Genomic DNA, 19250 nt, shown 5'->3' with positions numbered 1-19250 from the left:
CAGGTTCAATGGACTTGACAAAAAGGGAGACCACACATGTTTAAAGTAATACAACAAAATATTTATTGTAACCTAAATAAGTAAATTATCCAAAATGAGAATAAGGGTGTAAGTCTGTAACATCAGTAGTGAATGCACTGCAGGGGTGAGTGTAAAGTGTGGTGTGGGGGTGTTGTATGGTGAAGGAAAAGAACCAAAAAGGGAGCATAAGCTCAAACCACCAAGAAGGGTGGAGAGGAGAAAGAGAATGAGGAAGAGAGAGCAGCCATCTTAAATAACCTGGGATCCACCCATCCCAGGTGTCCCACATCAGCATCAGGGACACTCCCAACTCTGCCTGTCAATCACCTGTAACAGAAACACAACCAGGAAGCACGCAACAGAGTGGGAGGGCTGTCACACTTGCTATTCATTTACTTTTGTTGGAGAGTGGTTAAAAGATTGTTGGCAAAAGGCCAGGAATAAGTAGCTGATCTGATGAAGACATGACATGAAGAAAAGTGATGGTCATGGATTACAACTGAAATGTTTTCTGTTGTGCACTTTTTGTGGTTTTGCACTTTTTGGTCACTGTGAAATGTCAGTCCTTTTTGCAGCACTTGGCCTCTCTTCCTTGTTTTTTTATCAGTGTGTAAATTCTTGTTGGGTTGTTTTTGAGATGACATTGAGAAATGTATTGGGTGAAAAAAAATCATTACCATTAAGAATGATTAAATTCAGTATTTCTAAAATATAGAAGATCCATTCTGTAAAAATGTTGCAATTTCTGGTAACCAAGGACTTACATTATTGCATACTCTGTTTAGGGTAACATGTTGTTTTCATTTTGTGCTATCAAACTTGTCACTTTTTTTCAGTTCAGTATCAGTTTGGAGCAAAAGTGTTCACATGCTCCACTATTGAAACAAAGGGAATTTGTGACAAAATGTGAATTGGAGGCTTTGGCTAATTGATCAATTACATTACATATGAGCCAAACAACCCATCAACAGTAACTGCAACAGCCTATTTTAAATCTTAACCGCAAACTCTTGCTCGGCAAACATCCACTTCTGTTTGCCCTGGGGATACAAAGATTCAATAAATCCTTTTACAAACAAATAAGTTAACCATCTGCCCTGGAGCACAGCACATAAAATGATTCAGCAAGGTGAAAGTTTCACCTGATGCTTTATATAGCATGACCATGTTATTATCATCCTGCAGACCTAATTTCAAGCCACTTTCTCCTCCTCTCATGTGACAGATTCATCACATGACGGACAATAACCTAGTAACTGTGGTTTCCCCATTGAAACTGGTTTTATAAGAACTCTCGTCTGTGATTGGCTGTAAATTATGGTTGAGCGGGCAGCTCTTTTTCTGATTGGCCAGGAGCATTTCGGTGAACCGACGCTTCCTGGTTGTCTGCAAATGCGAGAAATAAACTTGTTTTTTAAAAACTTATGCTACGGTGGGAAACTCTGGCTTGACTGAACTGGGAACCAAAATGTCACTCAGGAGCGGTTGCGGTGTCGTTTTGGTCGTCGTGTTCTGTCTTGTTGTAACGGTACAGTGCAAATTTTCCACTCTAGACCATCTAAAACCGAAAGCCAGCGACAAGACACAGGGAAGAGCAGTGGTCGAGCTACTTAAACGCCTGCTGGGGAACAGATCTACGGAGTTCATAATATCAGTCAACAAGAGCCTTTCTAACGACAGCCTGGATGTGTGTGAGCTCCGGTCCACTAAAAACAATAAGATAGTCGCCACCGGCAGCAGCGGGGTGGCAGTAGCATCTGGCATTTATAACTACTTGAAGTATTTCTGCAACTGCCATGTCTCTTGGTCTGGCGACCAGCTGGATTTGCCCCGTCCTTTGCCCCAGCTCACCGGCGTCCTGCGCATCAACACCCAGCACAAGTGAGTGAAGGAGTCCGTTTTCTATCACCAAACTCCATTCTGCCAATTTCTGTGTTGTTGCATATCGGCAAAGGTACATACATCCTACAGCACGATTTAAGACTGTTTTAGGAGCCATTAGCATTCACTCTTAAATTCGGCATACATTCAACACAGCATTCAGCGCTTATTTAATTACAATTGTCAACTTCTACAATTGTTCCCGTTAGTCTTCTCCGCCAAAATACACGGTGATGGGCGGAAGCGAGCCGCGTGAATTAATTCAAACAGCTGTGATTTTATTTTAATTAAGTGCTGCTTGGTGGATCACTTACATGCCGAATTTATCAGAAGACCCTAACGATACGTTAACGGTTTTAAGTCATAGTCTACGATGTTGGTAAGGTTGCCGAGCAAGCAAGGACACATTAAATTGCCAGTGTTTAAATGGACGTTGGCGTGAACTTCTATCCTTGCAAGAGAGAGCGGAATGTATGGGGCTTTTCTGTATTCTAAGAGTGGCTCTCAAAGGGTTCCTGTGACTCCCAGGGGCCCTTGAAGGGAGCTCCATGGGGTCCACGCAAAAATGAGGAATAGATTAATTTCACAAGTTATCACAATGAGAGAGTGGGTGACTGTTTTGATCATAGCTGAATCTGCCCCTTTCTGCTATTATCAACCCCACAGACATTTATCACCCATAGACATTTCTATAGTTCTGTACCAAATCATATCCAACAAAAAACATCTTCTCAGATGGGGTTCCTTGGGATAAAATTTTACCAAATGAGTGTCAGTGGTTTAATGTGGATCTGTTTGGGAGAGACCATTGATATGAAAAGATTTGGGGGCTTGCATGAGGGCTTGTATGATTATTTCATATTGGTATGGTACCAACAGGTATGGTATGGTGTGGTATCAACAAAATCTCAGTTTTATTCATCGTGGGCCATAAAAACAAGATTAGATGCCAGCCTTTGAGTTCTTTGAAAGTAAGGTTGGGTATAGAGCTCTCCACAAAATTAACAACAACAAAACCAAACACACTATTGTCTTCTTAAGCCATCTGATTCAGTTCCTCCCTCCTGGTTTCATGTCCTTGATGTGTCACACTAGAAAAAAGTCCTTATCATGCCTCACCTTTTTCTGTACATCTCTGAAGAGGCAGGTGACTCCACAGGCTGGTGTTCTTGCATTTTTTTTTTATACCCCCTGTGTGTGTGTGTGGGCTTGTGTATAGGGCCTATGCCCTGGGGAACTCCTAATTGTGCAACACATTGACAAACTGATTTCACTGACATCAGCAAAACGGCTTCTTTGAAAATGTTGTTTTCCCACCCAATGCATTTCACGCTGGTGTACATCGGATGTGTGCCAACTTCCCGCAGTGGTAGCTGTAGAACTCGACTAGATAGAAGAGCCATTCCTGTTCAAATCAACATTACAGAATGGTCATTTGGTATGGAAACTGTCCAGTAAATGAAGCAATGTCTATTTTCATGACAGCATCATCAAACCTTCTAGTGTACCAAAGGAGATTGCCACGCTATATCAAATAACACCCACTCTATCCCTTCTAATTCTACGGTGGCAGCATTTGGGGGTGCGTACAACCCCCCCCCAAAAGTCTCCCGGCCCCCTCTGCTGCATTACAGCACAGCCACAGCTAGAAACCCATGGGCGCGTGACAAATGGAGCATTGTCACACATTACTTTTCATTGTTTACTGTGAGAGCTATGGACACTTGTGCGGCAGCAGGGCCCTTTAAAGGACCCTTCCTTTCAATTATCTGTTGTGCATTAGGCTCGCATCAGCTCACCCCAGTTATCTCATGTGCACACTGATTAGATTGTAGAATCCATGGCGAGCATGGCACAGTTTTTTTTTTCCCATGACTACTCTACCTTTATTGGCGAAGAGCAAGTCATGGCTAGGTATGAGCTTATATCAGCTCCTTTTTTGTAGAGTGCAAAGGTGTACTTTTCTGTATGCTTGTGTTTTCCACTTGCGGGTAATTTAGGCTCATATATGCAGTGGTGTAAAACAGTATCTGTGTTTTTGTCATATATATAACGTTGATATATGTTATAAATTTTCTGATTGTATAAGTTATAGATGATAAATGTGCACAAGTAAGCGCAAGTAAAAGATGTCAGCGCTCTAAGGAGAAGTCCTTAGATATAGGAGGTTTATCTCAGGTGCCTGGGTTAAAAAATTATAGGCAAAAACAATCCCAACACAAGCTCACATATTGATTTTAAAAATGAAGGAAATCCAAAATAGGCCAACGGATGCAAAAAAAACACTGATATCACAGAAAACATTTTTGCACTTCATTGTTACTGAAATGCATTGCATGAAGTTTTTTTTACCATTACTATTCACATTTATATGAATGACAAACTGCACTTTAAAGCCTGATGGTAACAAAAGCTTGTTAGTTTCTGTTATCCAATTCAGCTGTCTGCTTTGCATCTTGATTTGCTTTGCTTGATGGTTTGGTTTTGTTTCTTTTGAGGTGAGGTAATTTCTAGAAACCCCTTGTTTATTTATTTTTTTATCTCACTTGCACACATTTGTAATGATCTTCTCTTCTTTGTTTTCTTTCTGCATTTCATCACTTCACTTTCAGTGTTGTATTACTTTGAGAATAAAATAAACCAACTAAACTAAGCATGTTATTTTTGTGTCATGGTCCAGATTCCGGTATTATCAGAACGTATGCACTGTTAGCTATTCCTCTGTGTGGTGGGACTGGCCACGATGGGAGAGAGAGATCGACTGGATGGCGCTCAATGGCATCAATCTGCCACTGGCCTTCACTGGCCAAGAGGTCCTGTGGCAAGAGGTAAACAGCAAAAGACACACTGTTAAAAAATATCTATTGACAATGTACCTTGCATTTCTGGGTCCATTTGTTGTTTGGTGGTGTATTTTTCTTATTCCTGGGGATAACTGGCCAATCGTAGACAACGTGACGTCACGTCCAGATATTTCCAGTGCAGCTACAATGAAGTTTGATAAACTTATAAAGCATCAGCGGTAAATGTCAGATTTTGGTGTCAGTCCCTCAGAATCAAAGAGCGAGGGCTTCTTTCTAGAGCCACCATTTTGTACCAAGAGACGTTCAACAATCATACAGGGAGAAATCCATCGTAGAAGAGGAGAGAGACAAATTTCTCCACTGACAGAAGCCTCAATAGACCAGAATGCAATGCAGCTACAAGGCGTGTTAGCTGATTATCAAATCCAAGAATGCCAAGACGATACTTGTGACCTTGCGGAGAACGTTCTTCCCAAGTTGTCTTGGAGAGCACAATCTTCTCATGAAAATCAGCACAGAGACGCTTCCTTACAGTTTGAGATGGACTGTGTGCTTCATGTTGTGCGTGCGATCAATTAAAATACATGGCTGTTAATTTTCCCAGCTGTCAGGACATGATGCGTTGTTCGCGCAATGAATCTTGGGGTTTTCCATTCGTTCTTGTCGGTCAAGTCACCATCCGATGCTTCCTCGACTGGCAAGTAAACTTCCAGGATCTTTATCCAATCTCCATCCTCTCAATTGTTTGTTTTGGAATTGTGGTTCGGCGGTTAGATATTACACAAGAACGCATATTGATAAAGAGGCATGGTATTTGGAGTAACGGTCGAGGTTGCAATCACAGACGCCTCGATGTTCATGAACTAGTTGGCTAGCTAGCTAACAAGTGACGCCCTTACACCCACCTTTGATTGGAAGCAACAAGTTCACACCCACTCTCTAAGGGTTATTGAAAGGCATTCAGAGAAATGTAAGAAATTGGGCAACTAAGTGTAAGTATTACAAGCAACCATATTAAGAGGTGCAAGGGACAGAGCCACGGGGCCCGTCCCATAGATGTAACAGATATTTCTGTATTCCTAAAATGATCATGTATGATAGAGAAGTGCTAGATATAGAAAGTGGAGCGAAGGAGATGAGGTAGATGGTTGTTTCTTTAACAAATGAGAAATATCTTATTTTCAGAGAAAGTCAAGGAAGAGGATAAGGGAGAGGGGGAAGTATTCAGAAGGAAGAGGATGACATGAAGACTATTACAAGCTATGAAGAATGAATTTCATAAGCAGGAAAGAAGAGAAACTTTTTTAACAAATCTAACTTGCCTCAGAAGCAGATACATGATACTCCACTACTATGCTGATGCCTACCTCGATATATGCAGCATGTAAACAATAAATTAATATCTCCCTACAGGTTTACCGCGCTCTTGGTTTGAACCAGTCGGAGATTGAAGAGTTCTTCTCTGGCCCCGCCTTTCTTGCCTGGAACCGTATGGGAAACATGTTCGAGTTTGGCGGGCCTCTACCGCAGTCCTGGCATGTGAAGCAGCTCTACCTCCAAGTACTGGCAATTCCTTGCTTGTCATGCAATTTAAATAAAAAAAATTAAGCTATGAATATGTGAGAAAAGCATTACAAAATGAGATATCAAAATATTTGCTGGCATGAAAGTAAAGCACATTGTGTCTTAAGGACTTTTTGTTACGTTTTTGAGGATAAAATCATCTGTGTTTGCAGTTTAAAATCTTGGAGCGAATGAGATCCTTCGGCATGATTCCCGTCTTGCCAGCCTTCTCCGGGAATATTCCCAAAGGAATACTCAGGTGAATCTAATCACTCACTGGATATTGCTGCCTGTCCCTCGTGGTTGTCAACATTTTACAATTTTACAGCTTTCTATTGTATACAGCAGACAACTATGAATGAAATTATATACAAGTCAGCATCTTGAAACTCTAAACTCAAGGTATTCCCTGTTTAATAAGTTTAATTTCCTCCGAGATGCGTTCATTTCAGATACCCACTCTATGAGGATATGGCTACTAATAACTGCCAGCATTACTCCTCACGTTACACTTCGGTCCATACAGACAAGCCAAGCAGAACACAAAGCACAAGTCGATGTAGAAACCAAAACCTTTGCATCATTAAAGTATTTCTTGTCTTTCAGGTTGTATCCGAAAGCGAATGTAACCCGATTGGGGCCTTGGGCTCATTTCAACTGCAGCTACTCCTGCGCCTACGTCTTAGACCCCCGTGACCCCCTCTTCCTTCACATCGGTTCCCTCTACCTGTCCCAGGTGGTGAAACAGTTCGGGACGGATCACATCTACAACACAGACACCTTTAACGAGATGACTCCTCCTTCCTCCGACCCCACCTATCTGTCCGCAGTCAGTCGCTCTGTCTTTGCCTCAATGACCGCAGGTGAGTTCTGGGTGACCATTCGGTTAGCGTTGCAAGTTGTAAATGTGATAGTTGCTGTCATGTCTTTGAACGCTACTGCCCAATTGTCTTGCACAGACAGCCCCCCTCGACCCCACTAATGTTTACCGGTCATGTTCAAGAACTGTCCCTTTCTTCTCCCTCATCCAAATCTAATTTTTTCTCCCCAGTTGATCCTCAGGCAATTTGGCTGATGCAAGGCTGGCTGTTCTTTAGTAGCGCAGCGTTCTGGAAGCCGGCCCAGATTAAGGCCCTTCTGCACGGAGTGCCCCTCGGCCGTATGATTGTGCTGGACTTGTTTGCCGAGACTGAGCCAATTTTCTCCTACACCGAGTCCTTCTACGGACAGCCCTTCATCTGGTGCATGCTGAACAACTTCGGGGGCAACAGCGGTTTCTTTGGCACAGTGGAGAGCATCAATTCCGGGCCGTTCAAAGCCCTGAATTTCCCCAACTCCACCCTGGTGGGCTTAGGCATGACGCCCGAGGGCATCGAGCAGAATCCCGTTGTGTACGAGTTGATGAGCGAACTGGCTTGGCGCAAGGAGCCGGTGAACTTGGCGAAGTGGGCGTCACTCTATGCTATCCGGCGCTACGGCAGCACACACGAGAACTTGACCGCTGCGTGGAGGCTTCTGTTTGCCAGCGTCTACAACTGCACTGTGCCGCATTACCGAAACCACAACCACAGCCCACTGGTGCGCCGGCCTTCGTTTCGCATGAATACCGGCATCTGGTATGATCCGGCCGACTTGTACAAAGCCTGGAAACTGATTATTGAGGTGGCACCATCTCTGGTGTCCAAGGAAACGTTCCGGTACGATCTTGTGGATGTGACACGGCAGGTCTTGCAAGTACTCACATCAGCGTTTTACCTCGATATCGCAGAGGCCTTCCAGAGCCAAAAACTGCCAGAGCTGCTGACCGCAGGCGGTGTGCTGGTCTACGACCTTTTGCCCGAGCTCAACCGTTTGCTGTCTAGCGACCGCAACTTCCTCCTGGGGACATGGCTGGAGCAGGCACGATCCTTGGGTCTGGACGAGAAGGAGGCGCAGCTCTATGACATGAACGCCAGAAACCAGATCACTTTATGGGGTCCCAGTGGTGAGATCCTGGACTACGCCAGCAAAGAGTGGGGAGGCCTGATGGAGGACTATTACGCCCAGCGCTGGAGCCTGTTCGTCAACACCTTGGTGGAGTGCCTGGACAGCGGACGGCCGTTTAAGCAGGACACCTTCAACCAGGCTGCCTTCCAGGTAGAAAAGGGCTTTGTTTACAACGGCAGAAAGTACCCGACCAAACCTCAGGGAGACACTTACGAGATCGCCCACAGGATCTTCCTGAAGTACTACCCACAGGCCTTGAAGAGACTATAGTGAGTGGAAACTCCTTTGGAGAAAGACTCATCTCAAGTCACAGCAAGAAGAATGTCTCCATCCACCTCCAGTTGTCCACCCCATCCCAAAACATTTTACAGTAGAAAACAGTAACGGAATAAACAATCTGTTTTTTCACATATAGCAAAACCGGTAGTGGATAGTTTGTATATTCTAGAAAAAATGTATTTGACGTTCAAATTTGCAATGATCAAATATCCAGTCAATCTTTATGAAAGAGGAGGAGAAGGGAAATGTAGGACATGAAGACATGTTAACAGCTCATTGTAGATGACTATATGAAGTATTGCTGAAACGATTAGTCGATTAATTGATTAGTCGATCGACAGAAAATTAATCAATTATAATTTTGATAAGCGATTTAATCGTTCTAGTCATTTATTAAGTAAAAATACCAAACATTTGCTGGTTACAGCTTCACAAATGCTAAGATTTGCTTGCTTTTCTCTGTTTCATATCATTATAAAAGGAATACTTTGGGTTTTTTTTTTGGAAGTAAGCCATTTTAAGACCTGTGGTAAGTTGCAATGGCCATTTGTCATTATCTTTGACATTTTATAGACAAAATGATTAATCGATGAATTGGCAAAATAATCGATAGATTAATCGATAATGAAAATAACCATAAGCAGCCCTAATATGAAGCTGTTCCATATTTTACGAGTTGATTTTCTGGCATTTCATAGGTGTGTATGTGTGTCTTTACTGTGTTTATTTTTTGGCTGGACCGCAACAGCGGGGCCAGCCCTATAAACGCGAATGTCTGTCACTCACTCACTCACTGACTGACTGAGTGACTGACTGACTGAGTGACTGACTGACTGAGTGACTGACTGACTGAGTGACTGACTGACTGAGTGATGAAGTTACACCATTGGTCGGCCGTGGCACGTGGCACATCATAGGATCACAGAGCCAGAAATGTAAGTTTCATTTTCTCCGCCATCTTGTTTCTCCGCTGAGATCAGGAACCCGTTTCTCCCACACAGTAAGCAGGCTGACCAATATCATGCATGTAAGCTGAAGCTAACTGAAGCTAAAGTAGAATCTATACAATTATATCATATCGCCGTTTATTTTGATGCATATGCGCGAGCTCAGTCCACCTGACAGCCCTCTGTTCTGTCGGCGGAGAGAGAGACACAGACAAGCATGGAGGTTTCGGCGCGCTGAGGGCTTACTGCCGACGCTTCCCGGAGTTTCCCGGGAGCACGGTTCCGGCCAGTGCCGATAGCTGGGCGCCGATTTGTTCCCGGTGATCCGGCCGAGATTTCGGCGGGGGTCCCGACGCCGATGCGTCACCGAGTGTCCGGCGAATGCCGTTTTCGGCACCGATGGGTACCAGAGCTACGGGGCTTGGATCGGGAGGATCAATGCGGGCCATTGGTCGGCCGTGGCACGTGGCACACCTATACACGGTCCAGCCATATACTAGGTTTTGACCTAGTCTTGTTTTTTTTCCTTTGATCAATCTCGAATTATGGGTAGCACAATATCGAACTACAGATAGTGCTGGGCCATCAAAAGGTTTGGCATTTAAGGAACTTGTATTCATTATTCATTTTAAACTCATGGGATCGTGCCTATCAATGGGAAGTTAATTTAATATCTTGTGCCTTATTTTATGCTACAGAGACTATGATGGATGGATGGATGGTTTTGATCTCGCACCCAAATTTTCTACTTAATTTACAATTTCATGCTTATATGGTCAGTGAAATTGGATCATAACACAATCTGTTTTCGATATAAGTTTTGAGAACAGAGGGATTTGCCTTGTTTAACGCAGAGTAATTTATATCCCTTGGTATCCCTTCAGGGATTTTCTTTTTATTATGAAATATATTTTTATATGATAAACACAGATATAAATCTGAGATGTTTTGCATGCACAGCAAACAATTTGTGAAAATCATGATGTCTGTATCTTTCAAGATTTTTTTTAATGAAAACTACATTTGCTTTATTTTGGATTACTAATGTAGATAATAGTATGTGTTTTAAATTTTGTTCACCAACTTTGAATTTGTTTGTTTAATTTAGTCTCAACTGGACCATTTTTGTACATTTTGGGAGCTTAATTAGTGTTTTAGCGATCACTACATCAGCACAGCTCAAAAACAGACTGTGCCAACAAACTTTAGATATAGCAGAAGAGAACACATTCTATGTTAAGAACTTTTAGGTTTGATATAAATGATATTTTTGTATTTTGATGAATAAAACTATTGTGATTCCTCAACTCAGGCAGGTCATAAAAGTCTTAAGGCTTTGTGACTAGTATTACAAGTTAATTAATTCTCCACAACTTGTGTGTGTGTGTGTGTGTGTTCAGTGCTTTGTACTGCTTACTGAAAGGCTGAAGTAACATTGTTTTTGCTATTAGGGTTTGACCAATATGGGTTTTGTCAAGGCCGATATCTATATTTTTAGATGGAAGATAGTCATAGCTGATCTTTTATGCTGATGTTCAGTACTTTTGAATTTGACCATTTTCATATCAAAAAAATAAATAAATCCAGTCTAAGGGCTTCCCATAGATAACCAGTGTAGTATTGATCAATTCCATAATACATTATCAATCAAACTGCATCTTATCAGAGGTGAACCACACTGACTGACTGATATCTGATTTATAATAAAAGATCTATATAGGCTCCATGCTTTGGTCTAACCCTAATAACCCTAACCCTTTTATTTATGATACGCAATGCTTACAAATGTAAAAAGCTGATCCATAAATAGTAATGGAGCGATTGTGTGATGGTACTTTGCTGTATTAAATATGATCCCTTTGTCATGAATTCTGTGTAGCTTCATACCCCCTCTGATATCTTTATATCTAAGACTGGTCTAAGGCACTTAATCTTTATCTGACAATAAAGTCATAAAGTTATCATAAGGTCCTGTTGGCTAAGTGATGACAGAAGACAATGCAAGATGCAGCTCAATCACTGGGAATACATTTTATTAGTAATAATAGTTATTCATCTGCCAAATATACAGCTTGTTATTGAATCTTCTACATATTGTACAGTTCATAATGCAATGTACAAAAAAGTCATAATTAGTAAAATCCCGTTCCGATTGTGATATGAGACTTCCAGATGTGTTTCATTTGGGACAACACTATTTAAACGCTTTGTTTTTTTAGTGTCATCAGCAGACGTGTGGCATACTTTTCACCCCGCTTTGTTCCAAAATGATGTATTTCATAACATCACTGTTTGGAAAATGTGACATCACCTGACACCTACACTCAAAATGATCCAAAGTACAAAATTATACAGTATGGTATGGTAGGAAACTGAGTCCACAGTAGACAACATAACACACATTTTGCAGATGTTGAATGATGTATTTCAAAGTTTTTTTGTGTTTTCTAAGCGTATATATAGCATTTTGGATTATATATTTAGATATACGGGGGGCGATTTGAGGCAGCACTAAGTTGTAGTTGAAGTTAACTACATTTTTTGGGGGAAATGTGAGTTAGTTTACCTGTAAGATGTGTAACTTCTCATCTGACTGCTATGCCGCTTGAACTTTAGATTCAATTTACCGGTGTTAAGACTAATCTAATCACCCACTGTAAGTGTGTGTATGTGTGTATCTTTCAAGTTTGGGCTACTCGGATTAGAAGAGAAAAACTGAATATGATGCAGTATTATCACTCAGATCTCTGGCATTTTTTTGGAATACTCAAATTGGGGCAAATATTTTTGCAGTGTGTCCATCCTAACACAAGAAGTCTGCGCTGAAAGAAAAGCCTGAAAACAACACTCTGAGTTAAACCTCAATGGGCGGAGCCAAACCAAATTTTTTCAGTGTAAGTATTGTTATTGTGCATTCATGTGCTATCAGATATATCAGAAATTTCACATAAACGCCCTCCAAAGTCGGACTGAGAAAATTTTGCTACAGGAGTTTAAGAGTTATGATGCAATGGTGACCTTTAACCTTCTTGGTAAAAAAACACACACATTCACCTGTACTGCAAGTTTGCTGTTAAGCTGCAGGAGGTCCATGTCTGTTTATTGTGTAGCCAGTGAAAAAGACGAGGTAAAAGAGGAGCTAGCTAATATTATGAAGCCTAGCGCTCTGCTAACTTGAAAAAATGCAAACTAGCCATACTAAGTTATCTAGGTTAGCTACTTAGCCTAGCTGACCTTCCAAGTTCAAACTAGCCATACTAGCATTTAGCTATCTAGGAAGCTAGTTAGCTAGCTGCTGACCTTCAACATAATGAATTGTCATGGTCATGAATGAAAACAAGAAGTCACTGACATTCAGATTTATATTTATATTTTGACCAGAGTTCTTTCTTTGTCATTCAAGTTTGCCAGTTAGCTAACTTGTGCTCTGAAAAAATGTGTTTTCATGGCTCCACCCATGGCTCTGGCTCCACCTATTGAGGTTTAACTAACCAATGAGATTATTCCCAAGAAATGTTTCCATGCCACGTCCCAAACAAATCCGAGTTGGAAAAATCAAGATAAACAGAAGATGACTGGCAGTCACCAACAGTTGGTCAAACACAACCAGTTTCAGACTGCATGGCTATGATTACCTGCTTTTTTTTTTTTTAATGAAAAATTCACATAAATAGATTCTGTAGTCCCAAAAATCCTGAGGCTACCATAGCCTAGTGGAAATATGCACTAACCAACTTAGACCTAAACACTGCCCCACTTGTTTGCCCCCAGTTGAAAATACATACCAGTATGTCTATCATGAATCCAGACAAGCCCCATTGAGATTTAGTGTTATTTTTCAAAATAAACGTCTCATTTTCAGGGAAAAAAAACAGTTCATATGGGCTCAACAAACATTAAGGTTGGTGTATGGAGTAAAATCTATGCTGGGAGAGAATATGTGCTTTATGGGACAAGGCAGCAGATATCTGGAGAAACGGGATATAAAACACACTCAAATGAAACGCAAACAAAAAAATACAAAAATGATCATTCCAGCAATCAACCAATTCATTCATCAAATATTTTGATTAATATTTTTATTGTTGAAAAAATAATGAATATAAGGTTTGTAGTACTAGTAGAGGATTTTTTTTTATATTTGAGTTCCTCTCCTTATGTACACTGATGATATTTTCTGCTTTAGGCTCATTTGTCAGATATATTAAATCCAGTCTATGGAAATGAAAACACTAAAAAAGCCACAATGAGGAACTGAACAGCTTTGCTTCCATTGCAGGGTCGACCAATCATCCCCAAAACATGTTTGGGATTCCAGGGAGGGAAGTATGCATATGTTCAGCTTTTTACACGTTACTGTTACAGCTTCGGCAATTCCTGACTGTGGCTTTTGCACCTGAACGTTGCAGTCAGGCATTACATAAAGACACTTAAGTGGATAAAAAGAGGAAGTTCTCACCCAGAAGAAAAATGCCAGTGGATATCATGGCCATTCAGAATTAGGGATTTGTTTTTTCTTTATAAATAATGCGGTCATGGTTTTGTTTTTTTTATATACCAAATGGATAGTAATTTTTGAACCACTAGTCTTTTGCTAAAGTACATTCCTACACTGCTTCTTTTTACTTCTACTTGAGTACAGATAGTTTATTCTGGTCAAAACTGAGTTTCTCACTTGTACCATGTTATGCTGCGTTCACGTCCCGTGGGAAAGACGGCAGATGTGAGTTCTCATGTTCAGGTGATGGACCTCCAGTCAAGTGTATGGAATGATGTACTGAATAAAATTAGTGTCCTAAAATGTTATGACAGGACACTATTTGTTGGATTTTTGCTTTGTGGTTGACATTACAATGTTTGGTTTGCTGTAAAACATGAAGTACAATGTATCTTCACTAACTGCATGTGTGTGAAGTGCGACAAAAACGATCAGCAGCAACCAAAGTCTACAGAAATCCTCCATTTGAGTGCATAAAATGAGTCAGAATGCGTGAACTGTCAAGTAGTTCGGATGGATCCTCCCACATGACGTGAATGCAGCATTACATCCCCAACTGAATTAAACTGACACTTGAAATGCAGAAGAGGGGATGCAAAATGGCTTCAGTCGGAGCTATGACCCCAACTGAAAGCGAGGGATTCTGATTGGCCGTCGTCCCTCCCTGCATTTTTCTTCTCGGCCTCCATTAAGGGAGAGCGACCGCTTGGTTAGTCATTTTTGTTCACAGCAAACGGAAATAAAAACAGATGTTACATATCGGCTTTTCCATTAGTCTTCAGTGCATCACAGACCGATAAAAATGAAAAAAAATAAAAAAAGTCCACCAAACAAACAAACAAAAATCATAAAGTCCTGGCCTTATTGAATGTAAAGATAACTCATTTTATGTCAAACTAACTTCCTGGCCATGAGAAGAGTTTTGTTTTGCCAGGAAAATATCAAATTGAGCTGTATACAAATTATGTTATTTTTGTCTTTTACATCCTAATCATAACTCGTGAAACAGCAGAAAAGGATGCACCGATACTGACTAGATATTGTCCTTTTATTAAAAATCAGATCTGGTCCAGTCAGTATCATCTACCTCTGATATGATGGATATGATGCAGTTTGATTGATTACATATTTATTGTAGAATTGCTGGTTGTGTTATGCAACATTTTGATCAGTCTCCACACAAGTATGCATGAATATGTTTTCATTCTTATTATCATCATGGGTTTCAGTGGAGAGTTTTTCATGCTCTAAATGCTGTTTCAGAGGCTTTTCCACCCTGATAAGAATTTAAGGGGGAAGCCATGAACACTTGACATTTTTTGGTCGTGAAAACGGTCAAATTTAAAGATGCTGAGTCTCATTCTTCTTTAACATTCTTCTTCTTATGTGCAAAAGACTGTCACTGACATATTACCAAGGCTCTTGGTGTCAGATTTTAGGCTTAGGGAAAGTCTCTGACAGTGATAGTGACACTGTATCAGATTCCAGTATTGTAGGTGCATCCAGACATTACGCTCGCAACATTTTGAGGTGAAGGAGGTGGGCGGTGTTACCCAGACTGTTTTGTACACGGACTTCCACATTTTAGACAATTCATGTTTCCATTGGCTGAAGAATCTCTCTAACCCATAATCGACAAGAATTTAAATGTGCATTAAAGAGTAACTAAACCCCAAACCCAAATCTGTGTAAAAGCCTGACCTCAAATGGTTCAAACCATGCTACTGAGTTTGCCATCTGTTATTGGCTGATCTTTGGTGCCAGGTGATGTCGCCTTCTATAGAGTATAACAGGTGACATCACCTGGCACCACAGATCAGCCAATAGCAGATGGCAATTTCAGAAGTATGCTTTTTTTGGTCGTAGCTGTTGGTAAAACTGTCCACCTTCTTCATGGCCTGATTTTCGGATCACTTACACCGATAAAATGGATTTACTTCCAACTGTTGCATCACTGTCTGCAATTTGATCAATCAATCAATCAATCAATCAATCAATCAATCATTAAACCAATTACATCAACAATGCCCAGTACAAAAATGCACAATATGGTTTTTCTTAGTAAGCAATGATACAACCAGCTAGAAACACAGGGTGGAGTTTCCAATGAGTGTAGATTCACAAAGCTGCCAGAATGAGCAATAATCGATAATCAGTATTCAAAACATGGACAACATGGAGACGACGACAACAGAAATAAGGCAGTGATAAAAGAAATCGGGCAAAAAAAAACAATTTCTTCTCCAATTCTTGTAAACATCTTTAACCCCCCCCCCCCCCCCCCCCCCGAAGCTCCCCCCCTTGATTATTCCATAATATGTAGCAAGTTATCAAGTTTATTAACAAGAAAGAATGTTAGAGAAAATAATATACTCTAATAGTTCGCAGTCTCTTTTGGTTCCGATTGGATGAAAATCATAACGCGACGAATCTAGTTCATTTACACTTTGCAAAAGATCAGGATTTTCATATTGTTCGTTATATCCATATATTACAAGCTACATAAACTGAAGAGGTGAGTGCATATTATTGGTTAAAATTAAAAATTAAAAATCGAAGTCGGTTTGTGGCGAACCGGGGCAGTGAGATTTCAAAGACCACAAAGTAAAAAGCAGATACGATGTCATGGAAATCTGTACAAGGGCAGAACGCATTGGAACAACCTGGAGACCTTTTTTAGTTTTAGTATTATGGGATAGGTAAAGTGAGGAAGTTTTACATAACGTTTGACAAAGATCTTCTCTGACAACTCCTTAGAAAATTTCAACCCGTCACCTGCATGCGTCTTATACCTGCTGCTCTGCGCATTTGTCCTAGTGTGTCAAAGATGTAATAGAGAAAAAATGCATTTCACACTGGAAAATAGGATTAGACCAATATATTGGGCCTTTCAATAGAACTGATATTGGCCGGTCAGTGCCGTCCACTGCCGATATGATAACAGTGGAGAGTTTTAGTGTCCCATGATGCTCTAAATGCTGTTTCAGAGGCTTTTCCACCCTGAGAAGAATAGAATTTTGCGGGGAAACGCTGAATATTATACTGAGATATACAGAATATCGGCAGCTTCAGTCCAACTACCTACTGGAAACCCGAACAAATGCAAGTGACGGTTCAAAAGTTGCTAACAGATTGCTGAGGAGATCTGCAGCTGTACTTAGTGTATCCAACATTTGTATACATTTTCGTAAAATGACACGCGGACTGTTCCCCTATAGTAACCACTACTTTGGCATCTCTGCTCATCTGACCCAAGTGAAAACCCCCCCCCCCACAAAAAAAAACATTCAGTCTAGCTAACAGACAACTTTCAACAGTTTAAATCAAGGCTATGTCTCTCTCCTGTCTTTCTCTCTTTAGCATTCTGGTCAGTTTGTTAGTCCTTAGTCATCAAAGCAGCGCATTGCAATTTTTCTTTTTACAATCTTACAGTCCTTATGACATGTCATATATTAGACAACGACATGTCACCTAATCACATCATGTCATGTGTCATATAACATATTGCTCCTGTCGGGTGAAAACCTAAAAAAAACAACACAAAAAAAACAGTAAAATTTTCCAGGATTTGGGAAAAAAAAATTGATTTTCATATCGATGCCCATTTTTAAACCGATTCATTCTATAATAATATAATAACTTATGGTTTCATTGATACTAGGGTGATGGCACTTGCTTCCAACTTACTCGGGATCAACGTAACCTTTCGATTAAAGAAAAAAAAAATTAACAAAAAATTTGGGGTCACAAGGTTTTCGCATGACAATAGCGGTATAATCCCATCCCTCACACAAGGGCAGAAAGAGGGGCGACACCGATCAAAATCATCTGAGGAAACATCGACCACAAAACACGGCAAAGAGCACAGGTTTCTGAAAGGGCGGGGCGATTTGGCAGCCGACAATGTACATCAACGATTAAACAGTCATGTTAAAATATCACACACTGTCTGTGGAATCACTGCTAAAGGTAAGAGGTCGATAAAATGATTCGGTAAGGTCAAAACGGATGAGATAAGGTATTAAAACAAAAGCATAAACATCTAGTAAAGTTAGGTATAAAACAATAGCTCAGAACAACCGAACAGGATGAGGATCGTCTCGATGAGAGAGAATAATAGTAGTAATATTAATAACGAAAGTATTTTTGATTACAGTAAATTTACCTGAGTTAGATACCTGTAGACAGTGGTTCAAAACAACAAAAACACAAAACAAACGACATGTTTAAGAGTTATGCCAAAACAACGACCCAATTTAAAACTGGACATACTCAGACTGCTTGGTTTACCGGATGCTCAGCAAATTTACAGCAACTCTGCGTCAATAAACCCTTCAAGAGGCCATCTTGAACCCAGCCATAGCAGTTCATTTTTAAAGAATTCAGTTGCATGTCAATGTTGTTGCAAATCAACAAATCAGTTAACTGAGTTAATAGTAATACACAATGGAAAATAGAGCAATTAAAAAAAAATCGAATTCTGAACTGGACTGACGCTCATATACAGCTATTTCTTCATGTGTTCTTCACTGGTATGAACACCAGAGAAGAAGAGTGTAGTCAAGTCCATCATGCTTAGCTAAAGTTAAAGGGACTGGAATCAGATTTGTTTTGACTCTCTAACCTGGCAGGATGACAGGTCACCAAAACTCTGTCCAATAAACAAGCTACTTCTGAGTCATGTGACTTTTGTTTGCAAGCCCTGATTCGATTGTAATTGGGCAGTGTGAACCTAAACTGAATACAAAAACACGACAAAGTAAACTTTTCCTCTACGGTTTGGACCAAAGAAAACTGCAGGTGTGTAAATGTAGGTGTGATCGCACCTTTAATTGTTGCAACAGGGCGGCCTGGTGGTTAGAGAGTTCATGCCAGCTAGTTACTCAAGCTAGCTTTCTAGACCGACTCTAGAGCCCGATTGTTGTTGATAATTGATTTGATGAGAACCCTACACCTAATCTGAGAAATGAACACCTACTGACTGGTACACTTTGCATTCAGTCAAAACAAAAGGTGGTTTTTGGTCAGTTTTTAACTATCAAAACCTATTGACCAGTAGAAGATGGTTGCGTCAAACCAGCTGTCGAAAAGTAATCCAGACCTAATGCCTTAGCGTTAGCCAATGAGAGTTGAGTTTCTGTTTCTATTAGGTTTAGACCATTATACAGGGCCAATATTGTTCTTTTATTAAAAATTGCATATGATCCAATCAGTATCATCCATGCCAGTATGATGCATATGACGCAGTTTGGCTGATTACATATTTTTTGT

At 40.6% G+C, this 19250-nt stretch overlaps 1 protein-coding gene and 1 long non-coding RNA gene across 2 annotated transcripts; one reads left to right on the top strand and one right to left on the bottom strand.

Moving 5' to 3' along the window:
• The first annotated feature begins 1446 nt into the window (after positions 1-1446).
• naglu (N-acetylglucosaminidase, alpha) lies at positions 1447-8675 on the top strand. The gene is made up of 6 exons (XM_071924690.2): positions 1447-1902; positions 4583-4730; positions 6120-6266; positions 6443-6528; positions 6876-7132; positions 7321-8675. Exons 1-6 carry the CDS (start codon positions 1490-1492, stop codon positions 8523-8525), a joined length of 2256 nt encoding a protein of 751 aa, XP_071780791.1. The 5' UTR covers positions 1447-1489; the 3' UTR covers positions 8526-8675.
• A 2822-nt stretch (positions 8676-11497) lies between these two features.
• Positions 11498-16246, bottom strand: LOC144542964 (uncharacterized). The gene is made up of 2 exons (XR_013507531.1): positions 13839-16246; positions 11498-13748 (listed from the first exon to the last, which is right to left on the bottom strand). It is a non-coding gene; the product is annotated as an uncharacterized LOC144542964 (long non-coding RNA).
• Positions 16247-19250: the final 3004 nt, after the last annotated feature.

The sequence above is a fragment of the Centroberyx gerrardi genome, chromosome 20 (assembly GCF_048128805.1).
Source record: "Centroberyx gerrardi isolate f3 chromosome 20, fCenGer3.hap1.cur.20231027, whole genome shotgun sequence".
In the NCBI taxonomy this organism is placed as follows: domain Eukaryota; kingdom Metazoa; phylum Chordata; class Actinopteri; order Beryciformes; family Berycidae; genus Centroberyx; species Centroberyx gerrardi.
Note: the sequence above shows the minus strand (reverse complement) of the source record. Positions and strands in the feature narration are given on the sequence as shown.

Coding starts and splice junctions, on each gene's coding strand:
- naglu (XM_071924690.2), top strand. CDS start 1,490: ATGTCACTCAGGAGCGGTTGCGGTGTCGTTTTGGTCGTCGTGTTCTGT. Junction 6,267..6,442: donor TGAAGCAGCTCTACCTCCAA/GTACTGGCAATT, acceptor CTGTGTTTGCAG/TTTAAAATCTTGGAGCGAAT. Junction 7,133..7,320: donor CTTTGCCTCAATGACCGCAG/GTGAGTTCTGGG, acceptor TTTTCTCCCCAG/TTGATCCTCAGGCAATTTGG.